Source organism: Mesocricetus auratus, unplaced genomic scaffold, assembly GCF_017639785.1.
Source record: "Mesocricetus auratus isolate SY011 unplaced genomic scaffold, BCM_Maur_2.0 Super-Scaffold_100010, whole genome shotgun sequence".
Taxonomy (NCBI): Eukaryota; Metazoa; Chordata; class Mammalia; order Rodentia; family Cricetidae; genus Mesocricetus; species Mesocricetus auratus.
The window spans coordinates 69817767-69843293 of NW_024429194.1; the positions used below are offsets into that span (position 1 = coordinate 69817767).

The 25527-nt window shown below is 44.5% G+C and overlaps 1 protein-coding gene across 4 annotated transcripts in view; it reads right to left on the reverse strand.

Annotated features, from left to right (window-relative positions):
• Positions 1-5907, reverse strand: part of Ano6 (anoctamin 6) — a 175194-nt gene extending 169287 nt beyond the window's left edge. The window contains exon 1 of one of the 4 annotated variants that reach the window (XM_021225485.2): positions 5297-5907. In XM_021225485.2, coding sequence (XP_021081144.1) covers positions 5297-5369 — 73 coding nt within the window. In that variant the 5' untranslated portion in view covers positions 5370-5907. The remainder of the gene's footprint in view (positions 1-5296) is intronic. The other 3 variants (XM_021225486.2, XM_005067144.4, XM_005067145.4) reach the window with 3 other exon arrangements.
• Positions 5908-25527: the final 19620 nt, after the last annotated feature.

The following is a 25527-nucleotide window of genomic DNA, read 5'->3' on the forward strand; positions in this document are numbered from 1 at the left end:
AGTCCAGAAGTCCACATTTTCTTGGTTGAAAGGAATTAGATGTGTCTCTTTGTTCTGAAACTAAGCTGTTTTCACTCCCTCTCAGGACTGAATGCACTGTATCTAACGTGGACAAGCAGCTTGAATCATATGGTGGTGAAAACCTAAATCAGTCCTATAACAAAAGCTGTGCTAGACACCTACTATGTTAAAAGCATCATGATGAGTAACATAAAGCACCCCACAGTGGGACTACAGCTTTTGGTCAAGATGAACTGTTAATGGGAGACAAAGCAGGAGCTACAGGGCAACTTTAACTAAAACACACGCATTCCAGTCTAGTCTGTTGGAAATACCACCTTCAGAATCCAACACCATCCTCTACCTTAGACACGTATTATGCAATTCTTAGTACTGCATTATCTCCCACAAATGTCAGAATTAAAACCATACCTCTAAGGGAAATATCTGGAGCTGTGTTTGATCAAAACTTCTTGGCTTCTAAAGGGGGAAAAAATGAGGAACCAGTAACGTATGCCACTGTGGCAACCCCACCATCACACAAACTCTTTTAGAGTAATTCTCTTAGAGCTCTGTTGTCACACAAGGAACATTAGGTTGCCAACGAGGAGAGAGACTAGGGACCTTTTGGAAAGCTGTTATTTGACTTAAAAGTTAGAATGTGGATGGCAAGTCATGACTAGGTATGGAACTAGGTGTGGAACACTAGACTAAAAAGAAAAAAAAAGTCTTTGATCACTGTTTTAAACTCTCATCTTTTTGTTAAAGAAATATATATGTATGTATGTATGTATGTATGTATACACACACACACACACACACACACACACAAACAAATGTAACATAAGCTGAAGGTAGTACTGGATCCACCTGAGGTTAAGCCACTGGCCTCTAGGAATCATTCCCCCATCATCTGTCTTCTCATCCCTCCCAGCTCACTCAGCTGCCCACACCTCTCTACAGCTACAACAAGGTTACATGCTTTCTCCTTGGTACCATGTCCGTACCAGGACGTCTCCTGACACACCCCTTGATTATAGAGCTAGTAACAGATTACTGCGATATGGAGTGCAACGAGGCAGAATAACTGAGTGTATGTGTCCTTCAGATAACAAAGAAGAGAATCCTACAGAGCCATAAAACCGCTAAGCCTTATGTTAAATTGTTTCAAGAGTGAGTCACTCTGTAGTGGCTCATGCCTGTAATCCCAACCCTCCTGAGGCAGAGGCAAGAGGATCGGGAGTTCAGAGCCAGCCTTTGCTACATACGGAGTCCAAAGGCAGCTTCACTGTAAAAGACTGTGTCTCCAAAATAACAAAATAAAAATAGGTAAATACATATATGTATATGTACACATATACATAAGTAATAAGAAAACACACACACATATATATACATACGTGTGTGTGTGTGTGTGTGTGTGTGTGTGTGTGTGTCATCATTTCAGTAATTGTCTGGCTGGCTTCTACCTAAGCCCGGAAACCTTAAAACTCAAAGTCAATTTATATTTTAGAAGAGGTTGAGAAACGGGCATGAATAAAAAAATAAACTTTATATTTGAGATAGTTTATATAATGTCTACAACACTTAAATGAACTCCACCCAACATTAAGAAATTTAGACTTCAGTTATAATAAACGCAAAGGTAATGAAACAAAACCAGGATGAAGACTAACCGCTCAGAAGCAAGAGCAAGGGATGTGAGACTGCCCCAGGGGTGCCCGAGGGATGGCCTTATCAGCTTATCTAATCAGGCTTGGAAGGAGGAAGTGAGGAAGTGGGGTTGAAAGCAATGGTCAGAACCAAAGCAGCCAAGAAAATTAGGACCTAACAGACTCCCAAAGTCCCCCACCACACTACCCATCCTTCCCATCACACAACTCAAGAGGGCAGTCACACTAGATACCATAGCTAGAACTGGCTGCTTAGAGATGGCCCTCCTTCTGTAAGCTCCAGGACATAGTCCTTAACCCTTGGGTCACTACAGTCACTTCTAAACCCAAATCCTGGGAAGGGTTACTGGACCATCTCTCTCCTACTCTGCTTCCCAGCATGCTACCAGGTGCATGCAGTTCTGATCTTTCCATGACAACTTTCTGGGGCTCCCAGGTTACAGGTGAATCAAGATCTTTAACACGTGTGAAGTCTTCACAGGATGGTCTTTCCTCCATGCCCTCTGACCCTGGTGTCTGTGCCTAGGAACCCTCTCCTGCCTTTTGTACACCTGCATGAGTCAGACTTTCCACAGCTTCCCCACCCCTTCCCCACGGCGCCCTCACACAGTTTTGCTTATTCTGAGATAAAGGCCACCCTCTACAAGTGTCCTGCTTCAAGGGACCCCATCCTGGGAAAGGGGAGCATCTTGGCCTGGTCCTGCACTTAGCACAGAAGCGCTGCCCAACTGATGCTGATGAGGCCCAGCAGAGTCGTCCTAGACTTGGGGATGATTAAACACGGAGCGGCCCAAGGGAATAGAGTTCACAGGGGTAGATGAGTCTAAGACTGTAACAGTTAAAGAGAACAAAGTCTGAAGAGGCATGGCCGGACTGTTACCTCCCATGGTCTCTATCCACTTCCCAAATGGCATGACAATCAGAGTGAGAAATCACAGAGTCAACTACCAGAAAAAGATAAATGGTAAACCTAATGCTTCCAACTATCTATATCAAATCAGTCCATCTGAACCCTGAGTTCTTCGTCATGGCTTCAATGTCTAGAAGCACTTTCTCTTGGCAGAGTTTGAACCATGGATAATGAAAAAAGATAAAACTTAAAAAAAAAAAAAGCAAGGCAGTGGTGGCGCACACCTTTAATCCCAGCACTCTGGAGGCAGAGGCAGAACGATCTCTGTGAGTTCGAGGCCGGGCTGGTCTGACAGCCTCCAAAACAATACAGAGAAACCCTGTCTCGTTAAAAAAAAAGAAAAAAGAAAGAAAGAAAGAAAAACCCAAAACCTACTATTCAAACCATTTGAGGAGTGAGAAGCTTTAAAGAAATATATTAATCACGAGCTTCTACATTCTGCCATGAAAGCTATGGCTATCACTCTTTAAGGGTCTTGGGGGTGAGGCTGAGTGACAAGGTACGAATGAAGGTCATAGAACATATGAAAGCTTATTCTCTCCTTCCACCATATGGGTCCTAGGGATTGAACTCAAGTCCTTGGGCTTGGTGGCAGATGCCTTTGCCCACTGATCCATCTGACCTGTCCTATTCCTTTTATGGTTTAAATCAAGAAGAGAGGATGCCGAATCAACTCACTGAGTAATTAGAGGTAAGGGGTCGTGTGGAGGGAGACAAAGCTGCCAAGGACACTGCAGCAACAGACAGTTGCAGTAACAACCGTCTCCACCAGGGCACTCCCACAACTGCTGCCTAGACAGGATTTCTGTCGCTGGTTGGTGAAATTGAGAGTACAAGTTCATTCGTTAGCATGCCTTTTAGGCATAATTTCCGGTGGCCATGACGTAAGTCAACGAGAAAGACCGTAGGGAGTTCACTATTTTCAGTTCTTCATGTAGGTTCATTCTGCATAAGGAGGCCAAGTTGGCACTCAAGTAGCTAACAGCTTCAGAACCACCTGAATTGATTGTTTACAAAGCTCTATAGCCCAGTCCCCCAGGAGGCTTGACTTCACACATGTAGGTGAAACATCTCTATGATACTATCATCTAGTTAAAAACGTTTTACTTTTATTGCTTGCAATTTGATGATACCAGAGCCTCATGTCAAAGTAGCTTTCCAACTCTGAATTATAAAGCTAAGAGAAATTCAACAGGAAATGCCAATACCAATCGTGCTTTAAACTATTATACAGCTATCAGAGGAGTGACAAGTAATGAAGAAACATATTAATCAAGAACTCTAACACTACAAGATTTGAAGCAGAGGTTACTGTCACAATCTTCATTCTACCAGTGTCTCCTCTCCCACAGCTGGAAATCAAGAATCATTTTGAAATAGCCTGTAAACCACTGTCAGCTAGCTTCAGGAACCTCGAAGAAGGCTTATCATTCTATCACTATCATGTATACGACATAACACAGGCATGGTAAAGCATTTTCTGATGCAAAGGTCATTGTACTCTACACTAAAATTGTAACTGAATAAAAGAAGTACCAAAAACTGCCAGAACCTGCTTAAATCTTTGTTGCCTGGCAAAATCGGTTGCCTGCTATCTACACTGAAGTATCAATCTAAATACTGGAGGCCAAGGTAGAAGATGGCAGAGGTAATTAACTGCATCTGCTGTTCTACTACATGGAACAAACCTGAATTACATCGGTCACTAAAAGCAAAGCCAGACTACTGCCAGGCTCTGAGGGCACACTTAGGAAGCCGAATCATGGAACCTAATCATGTAACAGAGGCTAGCCCAAATCAGTTTTCCTTTCTAAATTGAAATCTGATGGCGCCGACTATTTACACCGAGACCCTTGCTTATGTCAACTTCTATTCCAGCTTGATTCTCACTTGAGTACCTCACTATGACAGTCATGAATATTTTCCCAAGAAACTGATGGTGCTAATTCGAGTGTAACTTTTTAACGCTGCTCCCAAGGGTGGTATTTTTATGTAATGATCACTTACTATCCAATCCCACTAGACAGTCGCATCCTACATCTTCTGCTTGGCAGTGGCCAGGTGCAGGACCTTAACTTGCACAAGTCTGGTAAATCAGAAACTTGGGCTTTACAGCGTGGGGGCGTCAAGGAGGTCAACCTGTACACACTTTCCTCTCCTCTTTAAGAAGGAATACTATTTGTTCTCTCCAGAAAGATGATTGTCTGACAGATCGGTCTGTCAGAACGAAAGTCGAGGCTGTCTTGGCGTATAATCCCCAAGTTTGTCCTAGACCATGGTGTCATCAAATTCCTCTGATTTAAATGATTTGTGGGTAAAATCTGAAAGGAAGGAAAAGCCACACCCAACTCCTAAATTTACTTTGTAAAGTGTTCGGAGGCGGTGAGAAGAAACAGTTTGACAAGCAGGAGGCCTGGTGGAAATGGGCCACCGTCCTCCACCCGGCGTCGCCCCGCGCCCCTGCCCCGCGCCCGCCGCTCCAGCCCTTTTGTTTGTGTCTCTGCGGGCCGGTGCGGGGCTGTGGGCGGGACCGGCATGCGCCGCAGCCAGCGGCCTCCGCGGCACCGGATCAGGTGTGCCCAGGACCCGGGAGCAGGGAACCCGCAACACTGTCCGGAGCGAGAGCAGAAAAAGCCCCAAGTTGCTTCTGAGCCGCGGCTTCCGCGCAGAGGCGTCCGCCCCGGATCCCCGCGTCCCGGCCCAGGGCACTCACCGATGTCTCCATCCTCATCGTCGTCCTCTTCCTGCTCCATGTTCAGCAGGACGTTCCTAGTCATCATCTGCATGTCTTCCCTAGATTGGCCCTAGACTGGTGCTCGGCTCCGCTCGGCGCTGCTCGGCTCCGCTCGGCTCGGGCCGCAAGCTCCTCTCAGCCCTGTCGGCGCAGCTTGCTGCACTCCGCCCGCGCTCTGCTTCCCCCGCCGTACAGTCGGAGACTGAGCATGCCCAGAGAGAGGCCGCCACTCCCGCCCCAGATCAAACCGCCCCGGCTTCGGGGCGCCCAGGAGGAAGTGGGGCGGGGGGAGGCTGGGTTCACCAGACTACGCCTGCCGGACGCGTTGCCGCTGCAGACGCAGGCCGGCTCCGAGGGGTTCGCAAAGGCTTTTAAACTATTCCGCAGAAGGGCAAGACGACAGAACCAGCCAGATGACTGTGGGGCAGGGGACACGTGCGTATGGAGAGTCCGCTGTCCCCGCCGGAGGGAGCAATCGTACGGAGTGGTCGCGGGGAGCAGTGGGTGCTGGCGATGCAAATCAGACCTCAAAGCCGGGCACTAAGCCGAACACGTCACGGCTACGCGTAAACTCTTCAATAGGGCCATGTGGGAAACCACAGTACCAGGAAGAACAAAGAAATGAGAGGGGAAACATGAATTCTCCGCTCGGCTTGGAGAGTGAAGGAATGCCTTCCTGAAAACTCAGGGACTCTGGGGCGCAGATACGGAGGGAGTCTGCTCCAAAAAACGCAGGGAAGCATTTAGAACGGCAGGACCCTTGAGTCGCCCCTCTGCAGAGCAGCTGTCAAGGACACTGGTGAAAACTCGTTTCTCTGCAGCGCTGGGATGGAACTCCCTCACTGGTGGAGCACTTGCTTCCTGAGCCCATTCCTATTATATGGACCTGCACTGCTCAATGACACCAACTCTACGGTGTATTTTATTCTTTCATATATTTACTCTTTTCGCTCTCAGATGCTGGGAATCCAGCCCAGCACCCCTAGCATGCTAGGGGAGCACTGTACACCGACCTATACTCATTTTAATGTTCTCACGTGAAGAAACCATTGAGATCAATATTAACGAAGGAATATAGGAATATAACTAAAACAATGTGCACTAAAAGAGTGCAAATTGCTCTTCAGAAAATGACCAGGAAACAGTAATCCTGCTTCTTAGGGTACAGTTTTAGAAAGAAATATATTAATATTTTATATATAATATATGTACTATATAAAAGTATAATAATTCTCCTTTAGAAGACTATTTCTAATTTAAAAAGTGCAGAGCTTTGGATGTTGATATTGAGATGAGAGAGAGAGAGAGAGAGCAGGCAAAGGCTGCTTTTAGAGATTCCATTTGCATCTTTCTTGATAAATGTTGCAGAGACATGTCTTTTATGTAGATATGGCCTTTGCCACAAGGAAACTGAATTATTTACTTAGGCCAGCAGAGGGTCTATTATTAGGGCGCCCCGTTTGATCCGTTAATGCCTTTCCTCCGGTTCTTCTCATGCATTTTTTTTCAATTGATCAATATATGCTGCAAAAATAATCCAAGTCATAGGCCTGTTTAGGAGCCACACCTAAAGAATTGTCTGTACTATATATAGTTTGTGGGAGAAAATGCTCATAGCATTATGTGACCAGAGTATTTGTATTTGCTAAGCTTTCCCAAGAGAGGAGTCACAAACCAAGTACTTCCTCCCCCATTTGTCTTCAGCCATAGGATGCTTTGTTAGCCCAGTCTATGAATGTTGGTACTTCACTGGCTTTGGCCCTCAGCCCTCTTCTCTTTCCCTACAGAACTGATGCTATTCTGCAGTTTAAACCATTACAAGAAAGAAGACTCGTAATACCTGAGGTCTGAAAGCCCTACAGTTGCCATCTTGAATTTCTTTTCTTTCTTTTTTTTTTTTTTTTTTTTTTGGCTCTTTGGTTTTTCAAGACAGGGTCTCTCTGTATTGTTTTGGAGGCTGTCCTGGAACTAGCTCTTGTAGACCAGGCTGGCCTCGAACTCACAGAGATCCACCTGCCTCTGCCTCTGCCCGAGTGCTGGGATTAAAGGCGTGCGCCACCAACGCCCAGCTTGAATTTCTTTTTTGTGTTTTGTTTTGAGGCAGGATTTCTCTGTGTAGCCCCAGCTGTCCTTGAACTCACTCTGTAAACCATGCTACCTCCAACTCAGAGATCTGCCTGCCTCTGCCTACTGAGTGCTAGGAATAAAGGCGTGTGCTATCCCCACCTGGCTTGAATTTCTTAAGAACATTATCTTTGAAATTTTATTTTGTCATCGAGGTCACACGAACAATGCCTCCATTCATGTGCGATCTTGCTTCCTACCATTTCCCTGTCTCTCTGTGAAGTGAGCTCTCAGCAGTCAACTGCGGTGCTCTCTGACCCCTCCCTGCCTGTCCATCCTCCTGTGTATACTTCAGACCACCTTGGAAGTCTGGGTACAGGCACAGGGATCAGAATCATGGTGACTCTCACCAGGATTGCCAATACCACAGTCAAATCTCCCAGACTAAAGAGTAAAGAATGTCTCACTCATGCTCAGGCACAGAGATTGCAGTCTTAGTCATGTGGATTGCAGGGAAAAGCCAGGAGAGAGATACCTGGCTTGATTTCTGCCCCTTGTCAAAGCATAGTTTGTCAAACAACACCTGAAATTAGAGACCCCTCAGCTACTGGGCCTTATATGCTCTTTGAACAAAAGGCTCTAATATTTTTTATAGTTTTATAACTTCTTAATTCTAAAATTTAAGCTTTACTTTTAATTATTTGTATATTCAGTATCTGTGTGTGGATTTGTGCACTTGAATGCAGTGCCTGAGGGGGCCAGAAGAGGGTGTCCCTTAGAGCTGGAGTTGTGAGCTGCCTGACAATGTCTGCTGTGCTGTTCTTAACCACTGAACCATCGATCCAGCACCTTTACAAATTTTCCTTGTAATTCTTGTGTGACTTTTTCTGGAGAGGCATGAGCAAATGTCTCCTTAAACCAGACAAAGAACCAATAACAATCCAAGTCACAGCTCTATCAGAGTCCAATATGTCCTGGACTCTGTGTATTAGAATTACTTATAGGAGCATGGGCAGCTTAAAGGCAGGTACATCCCCCAGCACAAGTGATGAAGAAAGAAACCTTCCTCTGCAGAGCTCTGCTTTCTTGGCGCTCCCTGAATGACCTGTGTGTGGTTCACCAGGTCAGAATCTCCTTCAAACAGCTCAGACCTGGGAAATCTCTCTTCAGCAACTGTAGCTGTTTGCATAGCCTTGGGGGAGGGGCTTCAGAATCGTGCAAGTTTAAGGAATTTCCCAAGATTAGGAAGGCTGACTTCCTGACTTTTAAGGAACCTTTCTCCAGGAAAGGAGGGGATTGCTACAGCACAGCACTGACCCCTGAAAATCGTGTAGCATGATCTACCTGCAGTCAAGATCCCTGTTTATATTTCCAGAATGTCAGTGTATTGTATTTGCCTACACATGGGACATCTCTTGACCTTTCTTACATGGTTGAAATTTAGCAGGCTCATTCTAAGTGTATGATCTCTTCCCTCAAACTGCATGACCCAAGGAGTGACACAAGCTCCTTACAGAAACCAATAATCTTAAGACTGAAAGATGCACGTAAGCAAGGGTTTGACCCCTTCGTCTCCCTGCCTGTCTTAGCCAGCTGTGGTGGTTTAGAAGAAAATGGCTTCCAAAGGGAGTGGCACTATTAGGAGGCATGGCCTTGTTGCAGGAAGTGTGTCACTGTGGGGGCAGGCTTTGAGGTCTCTTTTGCTCAAGCTTCCCTCAGTGTGTCTATCAGTCAACTTCCTGTTGCCTGCAAAATGCAGCACTCTCAGCTCCAGCAACACATCTACCTGCATGCCACCATGATCCCCATCATGATGATAATGGACTGAATCTCTGAAACTGTAAGCAAGCCACTCCAATTAAATGTTTTCTCTATTAGAGTTGTGGTGGTCATGGTGTTTCTTCACAGCAATAAAGACCCTAAGACACCAGCCCACTGTTAATGTGTCCACGTCCTGGCTACCCTAAACAAAGCCTGTCTTATCTATTGTAGCATTATAGGAAGACCCTAAGAAACTAAGGTTAATGCATGCGACTACTATCTGGAAGGCCAGTGTTAGGCAGAAGTAAAGGTAGATGAAAATGTTCCTAGGAGATGTACAAAGAGGATGTGGCCTAATGGGATGGTGAGAAAGTGCCACTTAGAGCAGCAATAAATACATACTAACTCAGCTTCTGACCAACTACCTTCTTCAAAAGGTACTGGAACTAACCATTACTGATAACATAGAAGGGGACCGTTTATCAGGAGGGATAAAGGAAGAATTTTGGTGCCTCCTAAGCAGTACTATAATGAAAGGAAATTTCTACAAGATTTCATGTCCGAACTTGGGCACTAAGAGGTCCATTAGGGCTGCATGTGATGTTCCCAATGCTCCAGGAGGCATCTAGGCAAGCCAGGGCTACTCAGTGAAATCCTGTCTTAAAAGAAAAAAGTGTGTGTGTGTGTGTGCGTGTGTGTGTGTGTGTGTGAGTGTGTGCGCGCACACATGCGCACACTGCTAGTTAAGACACAATAATGACTTATTCTTCACTGTGGTCATTGTGAATAATGTACGTCTCTGGGTCTTATTTTTCTAACTGAAATACCTCCACCTTATTCTCTGCTTTTGTGAGATTGGCCTTTTTACATTCTGCAGTGACTGTAACACTTAGTATGCTGAGGCCGGAGGATCATTTGACCTCAGGAGTTTCATCAGCCTTGGAATCATAGAGCAAAACCCTGTTTCAATCAGTTCTTCATAGAATCAAAGTCATTCCTTCTTTGTCTTTGCATGACTCCTTATTTCACAGTTTAATGTCCTCAGGATTCATTCATGTCACACTGAATAACACTTCCATTTTATTAAAGGTTAATTATTCCGTTATGCATATGTCAGGTTGTTGTTTGTTTAGGGTTTTCTTTGTTTTTGTTGGTTTTTTAAGACAGGATTTCTCTGTGTAGCCCTCAGCTTTGCTCAAACTTGCTCTGTAGATCAGGCTGGGCTTGAACTCAGAGATCCACCTCCCTCTGGCTCCTGAGTGCTGGGATCAAAGTTGTACACCACCATACCAAGTGGGTCTTTCTTATTTTTTTTCTAAGATAGGGGTCTCACTTAGTAACCCAAGTTGGACTTGAGCTTGCTATGTAGCTAAGGCTGGCCTCTAATTCTGGATTCTCCTATCTCTATCTCAGGACATCTGGGATTACAGACATGTGATACTGCACCTGGCTTTTGGTTTGATATCTTGACTATTGTGACTAATGTCAAATGCACATATAAGAGCAGGCACTCTCTGGCACAGATTCCATCTTTCTTGGATATGGACCTAGTATTGGAATTGCTGGGTCATGTGGTAGTTCTAGTTTCAGCTTTTTTGGAGAATCTCCAAACTGTTTTCCCCAGTGGCATTACCAATTCGCATTGCAGGCAGTAGCTTGAGAAGGTTTTTTTTTTTTTCACCATCCTTGACAATTCTTTCTTTTAGTCTTTTTGAATAGTCATTCTGGAAAGATGTGTGCTCATTTTAATTGCCTTTTTTTTAGTGTTTCATTTGTAATGTTCAGAATGTTTTCATGTACCTATTACCTATTATCCATTCATGGGCTTTCTTTTGGTAGATGCCTGTTGACATCTTTAGACAGTTTTCCACCTCTAGGTCTTACACTTGAGTCTTTTAACCATTTTGCGTTGATCTTTGTATGTGAGATGTGGATCTGACTCCCCTTTGATTCTTCTGTATATGGACATCTGGGTGTCCTGGCAGCATTCAGGAGACTGTCATTTCCCACTGTGTGTTCTTCAATTGATGGTAAGAATGTGCACTTATCCCAGAGATCTCAACTCTATTTCATTGGCCAATGTGAGCCTTGTTTTGTTTTGCTTTCTTTTTTTATGACAGAGTCTCAGTATTTAGTCTCCACCAACCTGAGGCTCACTATGTTGCCCAATGTGGTGATCTGAATGAGAAATGCCCCGCTTAAGTTCAGATGCTTACACGCCTTGTCCCCAGACAGTTGTGCCTTTGGGAAGGTTTTGGGGCGGTGCTTGATGCAGGAAGTATTCACTGGGGGTGGGCATTGAGAGTGTATAACCTCTCCTACTTCCAGTTCACTCTCTCTGCCGTCCAAGCGGTTGAAGATGTTATCTCCCAGCCTCCTGCTCTGCTGCCCTGCTGCCGTACCTCTCCCAACATTATGGATTCTCCCTCTGGAACCAAAAGCCAAAATAAACCCTTTTTTCTGTAAATTGCCTTTGGTTGTTATGTTGGCTATTTCTGGTTGACTTAACCGCATTTGTAATTAACTAAAACCCCAAAATGGAAGACACACCTATGAGGAATTTCTGTTCATTTGCTGAGCCTTCATGGCCTACACATCAGAAATATTTATCCCTTAGCCCTTTCAGAGAACATTTACTGATCCCTGGATTATGCTGTCCCTTCCGTAACTTACGTTGTAGAAAGTACATTGTACTTTTGAATTGGCACTGTTTCCCCTTGTGAATAATCTATAAATAATCTACAGATAATCTTCTTTATAGCTAATTATAAGGAACCACCTATTGATAGGTTAATTTTCTTTATTCATTATTTTCAATAATTATACATCTCCCTAGAGATTATCATGGAAGAAATCACCAAAGACTTCATAGGATTAGTAAAAAGCTCATGAAAAGTCTCCAGATGATTGCTTTGGTCAGATATCATGCGCCCTTTTATTTTTAATGGTCTTAAGTTTCCTGATATAGGCTCTCACTATTTGGCCCAGGCTGGCCTTGGCTTTGAACTCTATTCTTCTGCCTCAGTTTCCTAAGGGCTGGGATTATAGGAATGTTCTAAGTATTATCTTGACTGAATCTAAAAAGAAAGCAAAATGGTGTTCAATAAAGGAATTACTAGTCAGCTATATTTTTCTTCCAAGAAAACTAACCACAAGACCCCCTCATGGTCATCGGGTTGGAGGACTAAGTATTGGGGTGTCTGAACCCCTTCTAGGCCTTGGGTGGCCTTGAGCCTCATCCTGACAGCATGCATGCAGGTAGGGCTAGGCAGCTTTCCTCTGGCCACTCACCTTCCGGTGGAGATTCTGGGTGGCACCTCCAATAATTCCTCCATATGCCATAGTAGCCAGATCGCTTCCTGGTACATCCCATTCTTGGTGTGTCCCACGAACTTGTTCTCCGGCACAGTGATCTCACTTGGCACCTTCTGGCTTTGGTTTTTAAGAGCTCCAAGCCTCTTTGTGGCAGAGACATCACCTTTTGTGATATTAACTCCACACTTCCTTCTCTGGGTTGTCTCTACTGGCACCTCTGCTTAAGTATGAAGGGTAAGGAACTAAATGGCAGATGATGGCCATGTTGGTGACCAGGCTGTAGACAAAAATCACCAGCACTGTGGAAGCTCAGTTTGTTCTCTGTACCCTGATGTACAAGCACCAGCTCAGTATGTTCTCAGTCTGAGCTACTGCTCCTTGCCCAGCAGCCTCTGGGCATTACTACCCAGGTAAAGCCAATACCCTGGCCAGCCTGGGGCCCCACTGCCTTGGGACAAATGAGTAGCAGGAGGCTGGAGAGCTGCGAGAAGAGAATACAATCGCCTTACTGGAAGAAAACAGGCAGTGTTTTTTGTTGTTTATTTATGGTTAAAAATTACAAAATAGCATAAAAAGGATCACCTCAACATGTGTGTATGTGTGCAACTTAGAAGCATTGCATACATCCACACAGCTGTGTAGTGGATCCCTACCGCTTTCTCTCCTAAAACACTGAAGGCCTATGCTATTTGGGCAATCTCCCCTGCCCTGCACACAACTCTCTGCTTTGTGTTTATGCTCATTTTGACTGCGAAACAACTTTATATAAGTGAGATGACACAGACAGTGTTTGCCTATCTGTATTGGCTTATTTTACTTAGTATACTGTCTTCAAGCTTCCGAAGCTATTTTGGATAAATCTTCCCTCTTCTGTAGAGAATAGAAACCAAGGTGTGAGAATCTGAGGGTTAATTCAGAAAGAAAGAACAGAGTCTTTACTCTAAGACTCCTAGAAAGGCCATGGGTAGGGAACTAGCAAAGGAAGACAACAAAGCCCCCACATGAGGTTACAGGATTAGAGTGAAACCTGTCAAGATGGTGGTATGAGGGCGGTTTTGGTGTAGGTATGTTTCCCACCCATTTGTCTGTTTTAAGGACTTGTTGATGTCTGGTATGGCCCAAGTCTGAGGTGTTATGTGACTAGTAGGTGGGCAGTTGGCTATACCTAAGGTTGAGTTTGACCAGATGAGGTCAACAGTAGCAAAGAGGGGACAGGAATTTAGAGTCAAGAAAGGAGATGTTTTTGCTGTTGTATCTTGGATGCTATGAAGCAATGGAGAGGTCAAGCATGAAAAGATCAGTAAGTTGTAGAATGGGAAGGTAGAACTGTGGAATTGAAGGCATTGTTTCTTTTCTTTGGTTTCTTACCTTTTCAATTCTTTCTCCCTTTGGTGGTCAGAATGATTCTCCTGGTGTAAAAATCAGTGCCATCACGTTTCAGGCCCTCAAGGACACTTGTTGCACTGTGGGTAATGGCTAATCTTGTCATGACGTGACACAAGACTTTGTCAACACTGTCAACTTCATTCTCAGGACTTCTTCACCATCTTCAATGTCCTCAGCATCTCTAATGTCTTTAGCATCATCACCTATCCGAAGGCTTCATTCTCCATCACCTCTCCATCTCCCCTCCACAATACTGCTACTGCTTGGGTCACTTCTCTCCATCTCTATACTTGGATTTCCCTTCTCAGTTGGGTGGCAACTTAAATTTTGATTCTTTGTAGAAGCCTTCCTTACACTTCCCTGGTTCATATTGGATGCCTCTGATACACACTTGCAGAGCAGCTTACTTTTATCCCATTCTAGCATTTAATTTACCTTCTTCATAAAGTTCATTTCTTGGTTTACTTATATCTGAACTATCTGTATGTTCTGTTCAGGAGAGGATAGCTCTCCCTAAATATGAAGTAACCAAGGGTGAATTGCTTAGTTTTCTTTTTCACTTTTATTAGCATTTATGATTTGTACAAACTAACAGATTTCATTGTGACATTTCATACATGTGAATATCATGCTCTGATCATCTTTAATCACTCTTACTATATCCTACTCCCCTCCCACAGTTCCCATTCCTCACCTACAAACCTTCCTTCTACTTTCAGGAATTATTTCTATTGTTTCTTTAAATTATTGCTGTTACATAAAAATGTAACTCGTTGAGTTTGTTTAGTGTTGCTCCTTTGTATATGTTTTTAGAGCTGGCCATTTGGACTTGATAACCAGTTAGGAAGTTCATTCCTAGGGAAAACAGATTCTCCCTTTATCAACGGTCATAAATTGCCTGTACTTCTTTATCTAAGGGTAGATTGGTTTGTTTTCACACAGGAGTGGGCCTTTCTAAAAGTCTTGCATTTCCAAACATCCCTCCTGTCTCTGTGTTCTGAGTACTAGTAGCACCACACCCAGCCTAAGGTGCTCTTTAAAATAAAAATCATTAATATGTCATGCATGTTCTTTGAAAATAATTCCTTTTTCCCCGTTAAAACTCTTTAGCTTCCAGAATGACTGACTCATCAGAGTTCCTCATTGTTTGGCTGCTAAATCTTTATATGGTTATCCCTCTACTCTACCTCCTATTGCATATTATCTTAGATATTTTGTAATATTCATTCACCCACATGGCTTTAAGATAGTATCCTCCATATCTTGATATTATATGTTTATACCTCAGGCTTGGACATTTCTTAGGCGCTCCATTTTCTCACCGCAGCCCTCCAATGTACATTCCAACTTGTGAAGACAGACTTCTTACCTCTAAAAATTACCCAAGTCACCCCCGTGCCGTGTCTCTCACCTGTGCCAGATGGTCTTCACTGCAAGTAGCCACCCCAACCTACTTACCAATTTTCCACACTCTCTTTACATTGTGCTGGTTAGTTTTACGTCAACTCAACACAATCGAAAGCCATTTAAAAGGAAGGAAACACAACTGAAAAAGGAGCCTTCCATAAGATACAGCTGTAGGACATTTTCTTAATTAGCAATTGATGAGGGAGGGCCAAGCCCATGGTGGGTGGTATCATTCCTGGGCTGGTGGCCCTGGATTCTGTAAACAAGCAGGGCGAGCAAGCTGGGGGAAGCGAGCCAGTAAGCAGCTGCCCTCTATGCCTCTATATCAACATCTGCCTCCGGGTTCCTGCCATGTTTGAGTTCCTGCTCTGACTTCCCTCAGTGATGAACTCTTACCTGGGGGGTGTAAGTTGAAATAAGCACTTTATTCCCCAAGTTGCTTTGTTCATCATATTTCATCACAGCAATGATAACCCTAACCAGAACACACTGTAGCCAGTGCTGTTCCCAATGAAAAGTGGGATCCATGCTCTCTCAGCCTGGGTCTTGGCAGAGTCTGTGATGGCCTTGACCATCATAATACATAGGAAAAAAAAAATAACACGGGACTTCCAAGGCTGCACAGCTGGGGGAAAAAATGAACTTTTCTGCTTGCTGCTCCTCTCTGGGGATTTCCTCCTTTAGAAACTACTCACCATGCTGTGACAAACCCCAGACACTGCGGGTAGCGAGCTCATGTGTATATGTGTTTCAGCTGATAGCCACAGTGAGCCATCATTCACCCATGTGTAGGCGAATGAATGGATTCAGATGATTCCAGGCCCCAGCTGAGGATTGAGCTGTAGAACAGTGTGGTGGTTTGAAAGAAAATGGCCTCCATAGGCTCATAGGGAATGCCACTATTAAGAGGTGTGGCCTTGTTGGAGGAAATGTGTCTCAGTCACTTCATGCCACATGTGGATCCAGATGTAGAACTTTCAGCTACTGCTTCAGCACCATGTCTGCCTGCATGCTGCTATGCTTCCCACCATGACAATAATGGACTAAACCTTTAAACTGTAAGCCAGTCCCAGTTAATTGTTTTCCTTTATAAGTGTGGCGGTGGACATGGTGTCTCTTCACAGTTATAGAAACCCTAACTGAGACCAGATGGAAACAAACTATCTCTGCTTTCCCCTACCTGAGTTCCTGGCTCACAGGAGCCACAGTAACAGGTGGTTACGCTTTGTGGTAATTTGTTACATAGCTACTTTTCTTTTCCTTGTGACTAAACAACTGACTAAAGAAACCCTAGGAAGGAAGGAAGGATTTATTCTGGTGCCCAGTTTTGAAGACACAGACGGTGTTAAAAGATGGTGTGGTATCTACAGCAGCACTCGCTGTGGCATCAGGAATGTTGACGCAGGGTGTTGCAGACAAGAAGCAGAGCACAGCTGGCCAGCTGCTTTCTGCTGTTTAGTACGGGATCCCCACCATGAATGGTGCTACTCACATTCAGGGTGGGTCTTTTCTCCTCTCGGTGAAGTCCTCACAGTTATGCCCAGAGGTGTGTCTCCTAGGTGATTCCTAATTCAGTCAAGTTGACAATGACAATAGACCATACACACAATGCCTGATAATTAATACAAGATATTAGCTATAGCTATACCCTTGTCATGGCTAGGGTTACTATTGATTTGATGAAACACCATGACTAAAGCACCATGGGGAAAAAAAGAGTTTATTCTATATCACTGTTCATCATCAAATGAAGTCAGGACAGGAATTCAAATATGGCAGGAACCTGGAAGGCAGTAGTAGATGCAGAGGCCATGAAGGGGTGCCGCTTACTGGCTTGCTCCTCATGGCTTCCTCAGCCTGCTTTCTTATAGAACCCAGGACTATCAGCCCAGGGTGACACAACCTGCCACAGCTGTTCCCATTGATCACTAATTCAGAAAATGCCCTGCAGTAAGAACTTATGGAGACATTTTTCTCAGTTGAGGTTCCCTCCTTTCAGATAACTTCAGCTTGTATCAAGTTCACATAAAACCAGGCAGCACGACCCTTTATTAGGAGTTATCCTTCCATACACATCCAGTCTTTTCCACAAGCCAACATATTAGGTGTCTCCTGCAATCTGGAAAATGGAGCCAGAGGTGCCAAATAGTGTTTCCTGAAACATGGAGCCTCCCCTTCATCAGAAAGCAGTTTTGCCATGCCTTCAACCCCAGTGCAGAGCCCTGCTGACTGTACTCTGGATGGGATCTGTAAACAGTCACAAAGCACGCTGTTCTCAGAGAATAGCCATTCTCTTTCCCTGTGCGGATTATGATGGTGGTTAAAGCAGCATTTGACGTGATTCTGTTTGAGAAGCATTCTTTACTATCCTAGCTCCTCCACCCTTAGGCTAAAAGATGGGCAGTGTTTAGGAAAGGAAGGCAGTATAAAGTTAATGCTTCATAAAGAATTCTGACTTACATCTGAAGCACGAACAGCTATTGGGGTACAAGCTGAAGATCAGAAAAGCAAAACAGCCAACCACTAGAGAGTTCTTACCTCTACCAATGCTAAGACCAGCTGGGGGTAATCCTGTCCTCAGAGTGATTGCAGACTCAATGTTCTCCACCAAACCTCAGACTGCCCTGAGCTTCTGCCTTATATTCCTCTCTAGTGCTGGGATTAAAGGCGAGTCATCCCAAGTGCTGGCATCAAAGGTGTGAGCTCTGTTTCTCTTTTAGACTGATTCACTCTCAAGTAGCCCAGGGTGGCCTAGAACTCACAGAGATCCATCTGCCTCTGTCTCCCCAGTGCTGGTATTAAAGGTGTAGCCACCACTGTCTATCCTCTATGGATAACTAGTGGCTTAGGTGTGTGGCTAACTAGTGGTTTAGCTCTACACTCTGATTTTAGGCAAGCTTTATATGTTAGATTACAAAGTGTCACTACATACATCTACTTCACTTTTCATTCCTTTCAGATGAGGCCTGCCTGCTGTATCAGCCACTCCATTCATTCAGTGGCAAGAAACAAGGAAGCTTGAGGTTTTTTGACAAAGATTTAAAGACTCTAGAAAAATGCACATGATATTCACTTCAGTCTAGTAAATCTGTCATTTAAATCCTTATCTAGCCCCAATTCTCCCTCTTCCTAATGCATTTCTATTCTCTAATTACTCTGTATGGTGGTTTGAATGGGATACTCCCTCCCTCCCATATTCCTGGGCATTTGTGCATGTGGCCACAAGTTGGCGAGGCTGCTTATGGAGGCTTAGGAGGCATGGCTTTGCTGAAGTACCTGTGTTCCTGGGGGTGAGGTTTGAAGTTTAAAAGCCCCCTGACACGCCAGCTTACTCTCTCTGCTTCCTGTTTGTGGTTTGAGATGTAAGCTCTCAGCTGTTCCTGCTGCCCGGCCTGCCTGCTGCCCCACCTCCATAATGGTGACGTACTCTTTTTTTCTTAAAAGAGACTTAATTATATCATTTAAAGTTATATATATATATATATATATATATATATATATATATATATATGCAAGTGGTACAGAGCCCATGCAGGCCAGAGGTATCAGATCTTCTGGAACTGAAGTTACAGACGGTGATAAACTGTTCCAAAGGGTGTTGGGATCTAAACTGCAGTCCTCTTTCAAAAGCTGTGTGCATTATTTTTTGTTTTCAAGACAGGGTTTCTCTGTATTGTTTTGGAGGCTGTACTGTAATGCGCTCTGTAGACCAGGCTGGCCTCGAGCTCACAGAGATGCTCCTGCCTCTGCCTCCCGAGTGCTGGGATTACAGGCGTGCATCATCAGCACCTGGCTAGCTGTGTGCATTCTTAACTGTTGGGCCATCATTGCACTGTCTCCCCACCCCCTTTTTTGGACCAAATTTTGCTGTGTAGCCAGGCTGGTCCTTAACCCCTAGCTCTAAGTAATCCTCCTGCCTCAGCTAGAATTACAGGGGCATGACACCAAACCTGGCTCAAAGTTACTGCGATCACATATTTCACTTAACCAGTTCCCTCAAAGGGGCCATTTTACCATTGCATCTCCAGCCCTTGCACCCCAAGCCTGGCCACGCTGGGTCTGGTGATGAGCTCTTATCCTTCCATGTGATGGCTAATCCTGGTTGTCAACTTGACTACATCTGGAATCAACTGAAACTCAAAGCAGCTGGGCATTCTGGTGAGTGCTTTTCTTGGTTGAATTCTCTGAAGGAAGAACCGCCCTAAACCAGGGCCTCATGTTCTGGTAGCAGCTCACACAAAAGGACAAGGAAGAAGAAAGCTTTGGCTTTTTGCCTGCTTACTCTCACTCTTGCTGGCAAGTTCATCTGGCTTGCTGCTGTGGCATTACTTCACTGGTATTAGAGCTACTTCTTGGGAATCCCAATGAATACTGAAGACCAACTAACAGATTCTTTCTGTCAGGAGACAACCATTTTTGGGCTAGATAGAACACAGCCTGTAAGCCACTCTAATAAATCCCATATACCTTTATATGTATGCACACACACATACATACATCTATATATATATTTATGTCTACTATCTATCTATCCATCTATCTATCTATCCTGTTCCCCTAGAAAATTCTGATTAATACACACTCTGGATATGTAAATCCAACATAAACCCTTGATTAAGTTTCCTTGGTCATGGTGTCTGTCAAAGGAGCATCCAGAGTTGTAGGTTGAGGCACAGGAGAGCCTTCTCTAGAGCCAGGGAGAAAAGAGAAGGAACAGGACTGACATGGTTCCCAACTGCCCACCCAGAGTAGTATCCACCCTTGTGTTTCAGGGGGAAAAATCAGGAAGCAGTAAGATACGAAAGCAGATTTAAGAAGAGAGAAAAAGTAATTAAATATCCCCATAGAAATCTCATACCAGCCAGATGGCCTTTAATCCTAGCACTCTGGAGGCAGAAGCAGGAGGATCTCTGTGAGTTCGAGGCCAGCCTGGTCTACAGAGTGAGTTCCAGGACAGCCTCCAAAACAATACAGAGAAACCCTGTCTTGAACAAAACAAACAAACAAATAGACAAACAAACAAACAGCCTCCCCTCCCCCCCCAAAAAAAACAGAAAGAAAAGAAAAAAAAAAGAAATCTCACCAAATAGAAGCTGTGGTGCTTAATTGTCATTGTCAGCGTGACTGAGATTTGAAGCTGATACACAACTCCATGTGTGTCCGAGGGTTTCTAGAGAAGATCGACTGAGGAAGAAAGATATCCCACAAACATGGGTGGCACTGCCCCACAGGCCGGGACCTTGGACTAAATGAAGGGGGAGCAGAAGGCCAGCTGAGCAGCCTCTCCATCACATCCTCATAAAGACGCCAGGAGCTCTGCAAGAATGCGGTGGGGAGGACTCTGCTCGTATGCAGGTTGCTGGTGACTCTTGTTCTGAGTTATCCTCCCACCATACACCAAACACACGGGGGTGGGGGTGGCAAGACTCAATGACCTGGGGTCTGTGCACCCTACCCTGCTACCAGAGAGGGAGACATACGTAGGGAAGGCAACAGAGACAAGAGCCACCTGGCCAGAAGGAAAAGCCTGAACTTTTCATGGGCTTTCTTTGTTCTGGTTCTCTATAAAACTACTAATGAAGAAAGAATTTGTAAGGAGGATTTCATTCTGGCTTCCTGTATAGCCAGCTTCTGGACTAAAGCACAGCACGAGAACTCAGTTCCTGGCTTTTGCTGACGTGCTCTTAGTTGCTAAGTCATCTCTCCAACCCCTCCTTATCTTCTTTAATATGCAGACAGCCCTGTGGTGGAGTATTATTTTAACTGGGAAAGATGTGTTACGTTTGTTTATGCTGTATCTATTTAATTATGTAAAGATGTGTGTGTTGCGTTTGTTTCACCTTGCCTGCCCAATGCACCTGATTGGTCTAGTGAAGCTCTGAATGGCCAATAGCTAGGCAGGAGGAAGGCTAAGTGGGGCTGGTGGGCAGAGAGAATAAATAGGGAGGAGAAATCTAGGTTTGGAAGGAAGAATGAGAGGAGGAGAGAACAAGGGAAAATAAGATATTCAGAAGTAGGAAAGGTAATAAGCCCAGAGGCAAAAGGTAGATAAAGAGAAACAGGTTAATTTAAATGAAAAGAGCTAGCAAGAAACATGCCTAAGCTGGGCCCAGCATTCAAAACAAATAAGTCTCTGTGTCATGATCTGGGAACTAGTTGGTGGCCTAAAAGAAAAGGCTTGGCACATGTCCCCAAGAAATGGGGACCATTAAACCCAGGCAGTTGCTTCCTATTTAGATAGTCACTAAAACAATAGTGATTGCTGGGAGAAGGAAGAGATATTAGGCTCGAAAGCTTCCTTCCTCAGAAGCCAGTCCTGACCACTCTGTTTACATGAACCTGGCCATTGCATCAGGGGTGGGGCGGGCAGGCTCTTCTGTGAACACTGTCTTATCTTGGTGAAGACCAGCTGCTCCTCTGTCTCTGATACGTAGGATGAACATGCAAAGAGCCTTGCAAATCAGTTAGAGGGAAACATGGTTCTGTTTCTCCTCTATGTCACCCCACCCCCAGGACGGAAGGCTGAAGATATGCCAGCCCAGCCATTCATCAGAGAGGCTTTTTAAATGGATAATTTAATTTCCCCCACAGGTATCTGAAGTTCCAGCTATATTGTACATTAGGGAAGGAAGTGGGAGGGGCATCTTTAAATGAGTTGTCTAAGAGACAAGCTAAGAAGAAATGACCATGGCTACTAGGTTGTAAGATGTAGGCAAGTCTGTAAATAGAGGGAAATGTTCCTCTCCCCAACTTCCCATTTCTCCTTCAAGTTGTGTCTCTTAGACCAGTGCTTCCCCCCCTCCCCACACAGGTGGCTCTGCACACAGAGTACTTAATTTGGAAATGAAGGCCCCACGATGTAGACTCACTAAAAGTCTTGACTATGCTGCTTATAAACTGAGTCAGCCTAGGTAAGCTGTTCACTTTCTCATGCCAGGTTCTTTGCTGAAAGGAGAAAAGATGTGGTAGAAATAGAGCAAATTGGCAAAGAATGGGCTGGCAAAACCAGCAGAGACAGCTGATCCGGACAGGGGAGAACTCTTGGACCCCAGACCGACAGCTGGGAGGCCAGCATGGGACCAATCCAGACCCCCTGAATATGAGAGTCAATGAGGAGGCCTGGGCTACCTATGGGGTCCTGAGCAGTGGATCAGTGTTTATCCCTCGAATACTAACAGACATTGTGTGTCCACAACACAAAGAGGGTTGCTCTCTCTGCCTGGACTCTTAGGGAAGTGCCTGGACCCTACCCTGAATGAAATGATAGACTCTAGATATCCCCTATGCGGAAGGAATTGGCAATAGGGTGGGAGGGTGGGGGGATGGCGGGGGGGGTGCGGAAGGAGGGGAGGGAGAGGGAACTGGGATTGACATGTAAAACAAGCTATTTAAAATTAAAAAAATAAAAAAAGAAACAAAAAAAGAAATGAAATGGTTAACACAATTTATAATGTTTACATGCAAGAGATGGTACTTAGTCTCCCATGGGCTGTGCACCTGGATCATGGGGGTGACCAGAACACTACTAGGTACTCAAGGAGCTTAGATTCTGATGCTTTACTTAATTGTATGCATGTGTCATGCATTTGGTAGGGACTTCCATATGGCAGAAAAATTACAATTGAAGTGTCATCCCCTAGATTTCTTGGCTACTCACTACCTCTACTTTGCTTAGCATCTGGTTGAGCAGTCATCCTCTCAGTAAAGTGACAAGTGACATGATGGGCCTGGAATTGTGCTAACCACCTGGGATGCAGGAAGAGATGCTTGCTGGGACAACGGGACTTCATGTGATAAATATGGTATTTCCTGACTTCACTCAAACTATATTTGGTTTGTCTGAAAATGTAATGTCTTTATACAGAGAAAAGTCATGGTGTTTAGCTGTTTGACATTTTTGTCTCTGTGTTATCTAGACTCATTGACAACATATATGAAATAAGTATTTCTAACAGCAGTAGGACAAACAACAAAGATTCATCATTTGCCTCTTTGGTGTCAGACTGTGCCTATTGTATACATTTTCTCATTCAGTCATCACACCAAAAATGATGGTTCACCTTCATTGATGGCTTGCTTATCTGTATTTAGAATTGCCAGGTCTGGAAGAAACCCCTTTTCTCATATCTTGGCAGACAGACAACATTCCCCAGGGAACTAGTTCCCAGTTGCCAAAAGGAGTCATTTTCCTTGTCTAGATCAAAAGGGACAAATGGCTCTCCCATCAACACATGCCTGTCATGCCTATCAGCATTCCAGAGGTCCATGCCAGCCTATAGGCTCCCTCAGCTCCTACTCACAAGTACTCCTTATGCACTGCAAAGTCCCCCAGCTCAGCTCACAGACTCCCTTCCTCCCAGGTACCCATTCCTTCATAGCACAGAAGATTTATTTTCCTGTAATCACTCTCTGCTTTCCGGAGAGACAGCCTTGGCAGTTTTGAATAAACTTTTCCCTTTTCACCCACAGAGTGACTCTTTCAGTTTTCTTTACCACACCCCTTGCACTCAAGAATCAGCTAGATTCTTGGCAGCATCCATGGACTGGGGTTCTGGGCTGAACAGAAAGGAGGCAGTGAGCAGAGCACCAGCATCTGTCGCTCCCTGCTTCCTGATGGTGGATGGAGTGTGACCAGCTAGCTGCCTCCTGCTCCTGCTGCTATGCCTGTCATACCATATCAGAATGCATCCTGCAGAGCTGTCGATGGAAAAGCAAAAAACAAACAAATAAACAAAAAACAAAACAAAACTTGTTCTTCAAGTAGCTTGTATCAGGGATTTTGTCATAGCAATGGAAAATAAAAAAGTAATACAGTAAAGTGTTGTTAAGTAGTGGGGCCATTGCTGTCATAAAGAGAGCCACATTGTTCTAAGGCAGTGGCTCTCAACCTTTCTAATGTTGTGACCCTTTAATACAGTTCCTCATGTTGTGCTGACCCCAATCATAACATTATTCCCCTTGCTCCTTTATAATTGTGATTTGCTACTGTCACAGACCATAATGTAAATATCTGTGCTTTCCAACAGCTTTAGGCGACCCCTATGAAAGGGTTGTTCGACCCCAAAGGGTTGTGACCCACAGGCTGAGAACCAGTGTTCTAAGACTTTTGAAACTTGTTTCTGGGAGGAATGTAAATGCAGAGTTTGATGGACCATTCTGGTAGGAGTTTGAAAAGACCAGAACACCAGCAGAAATGCAGCCTCTGGAGACTCCTCACGCAGTAACAGAGTGAAGCAAGACTCTAGTTGGGAACTGGGTTAGAGGTCATTCATCTTATTACATTATGGGGGAAAATGTCTCTGGACACTGGCTGCTTTCTGTCCATCACCAAAGGGACACTTTGTGTAAATCTCTATCCTTCTTTCGAACTCAGGATTCAAAGGTTGAGGTGAAATCCTAATAGCTCAGAGAGGCTGGATAGCAAGTAGCTATTCAAAGGGCTGTCCTTCTGCTCAGCCCCCACTCAGGAACCCTCCCTACACTTAGTTCCTCTTCACCACTTCCTGCCAGCTGGTTGCTGACTCAGCCTCCTGACCCCGCCCCCACCCACCCACCTCCCGTTAATTTTATTTAGCAAAACAAATATAACACATCTTTATATTGTTAACAAAAGCAGCAGAAACAAATTTCACACACCTTTATACGGTTAAAATCAAATTCTGTAACAGTGCTGGTTTTGTAATCACAAATGATGCAAGAGTTATAGGGCCACGTAGGACAGCACCAAGTTTCCAGAAAACCTCCAAAGTTATGTGGCATGCAGCAGGGCCTGCTTCTCTATAAGCAGGTCCCAAGAAGCCATTCATGAAAACAAGAAAGCCTACCCTGTAATGGAGATATCAGGATGTTGGAAATGCCAAGACTATAAGACATCCATGAGGGGAAAACTGTAGGTGTGGTGTGAAGCAGGCTCAAGAGAAAGGCTGAACATGTTACACAGGTGGCAGTGAAGACGCTATCGTCACCCGGATGACTGCGGAACAAGTCTGTGATGCTGGATGTGGTGCTACAGGGTTTGGCATTTGTCCTCCTAAGTTTTGGCTTTCTTTAGTCTGATACTTCTGAGGCAGGGGAGCTTTTTGTAGGTAGCAAGAAGAAAGGTCCATAGTGAAAATTTCAAGCTTACCACACATGTGTGATAGCTAAGAGAGTCTTGTTTAACAGCCAGCAACACATTTGCAAGGTTGACAATATCAACCAATCCTAGTGGTTAGTCTAGGTTAGCTACAGATAGTTAGGTCAGCAGCTAACATCACAGATGGTCAGAGGGCGGCTTC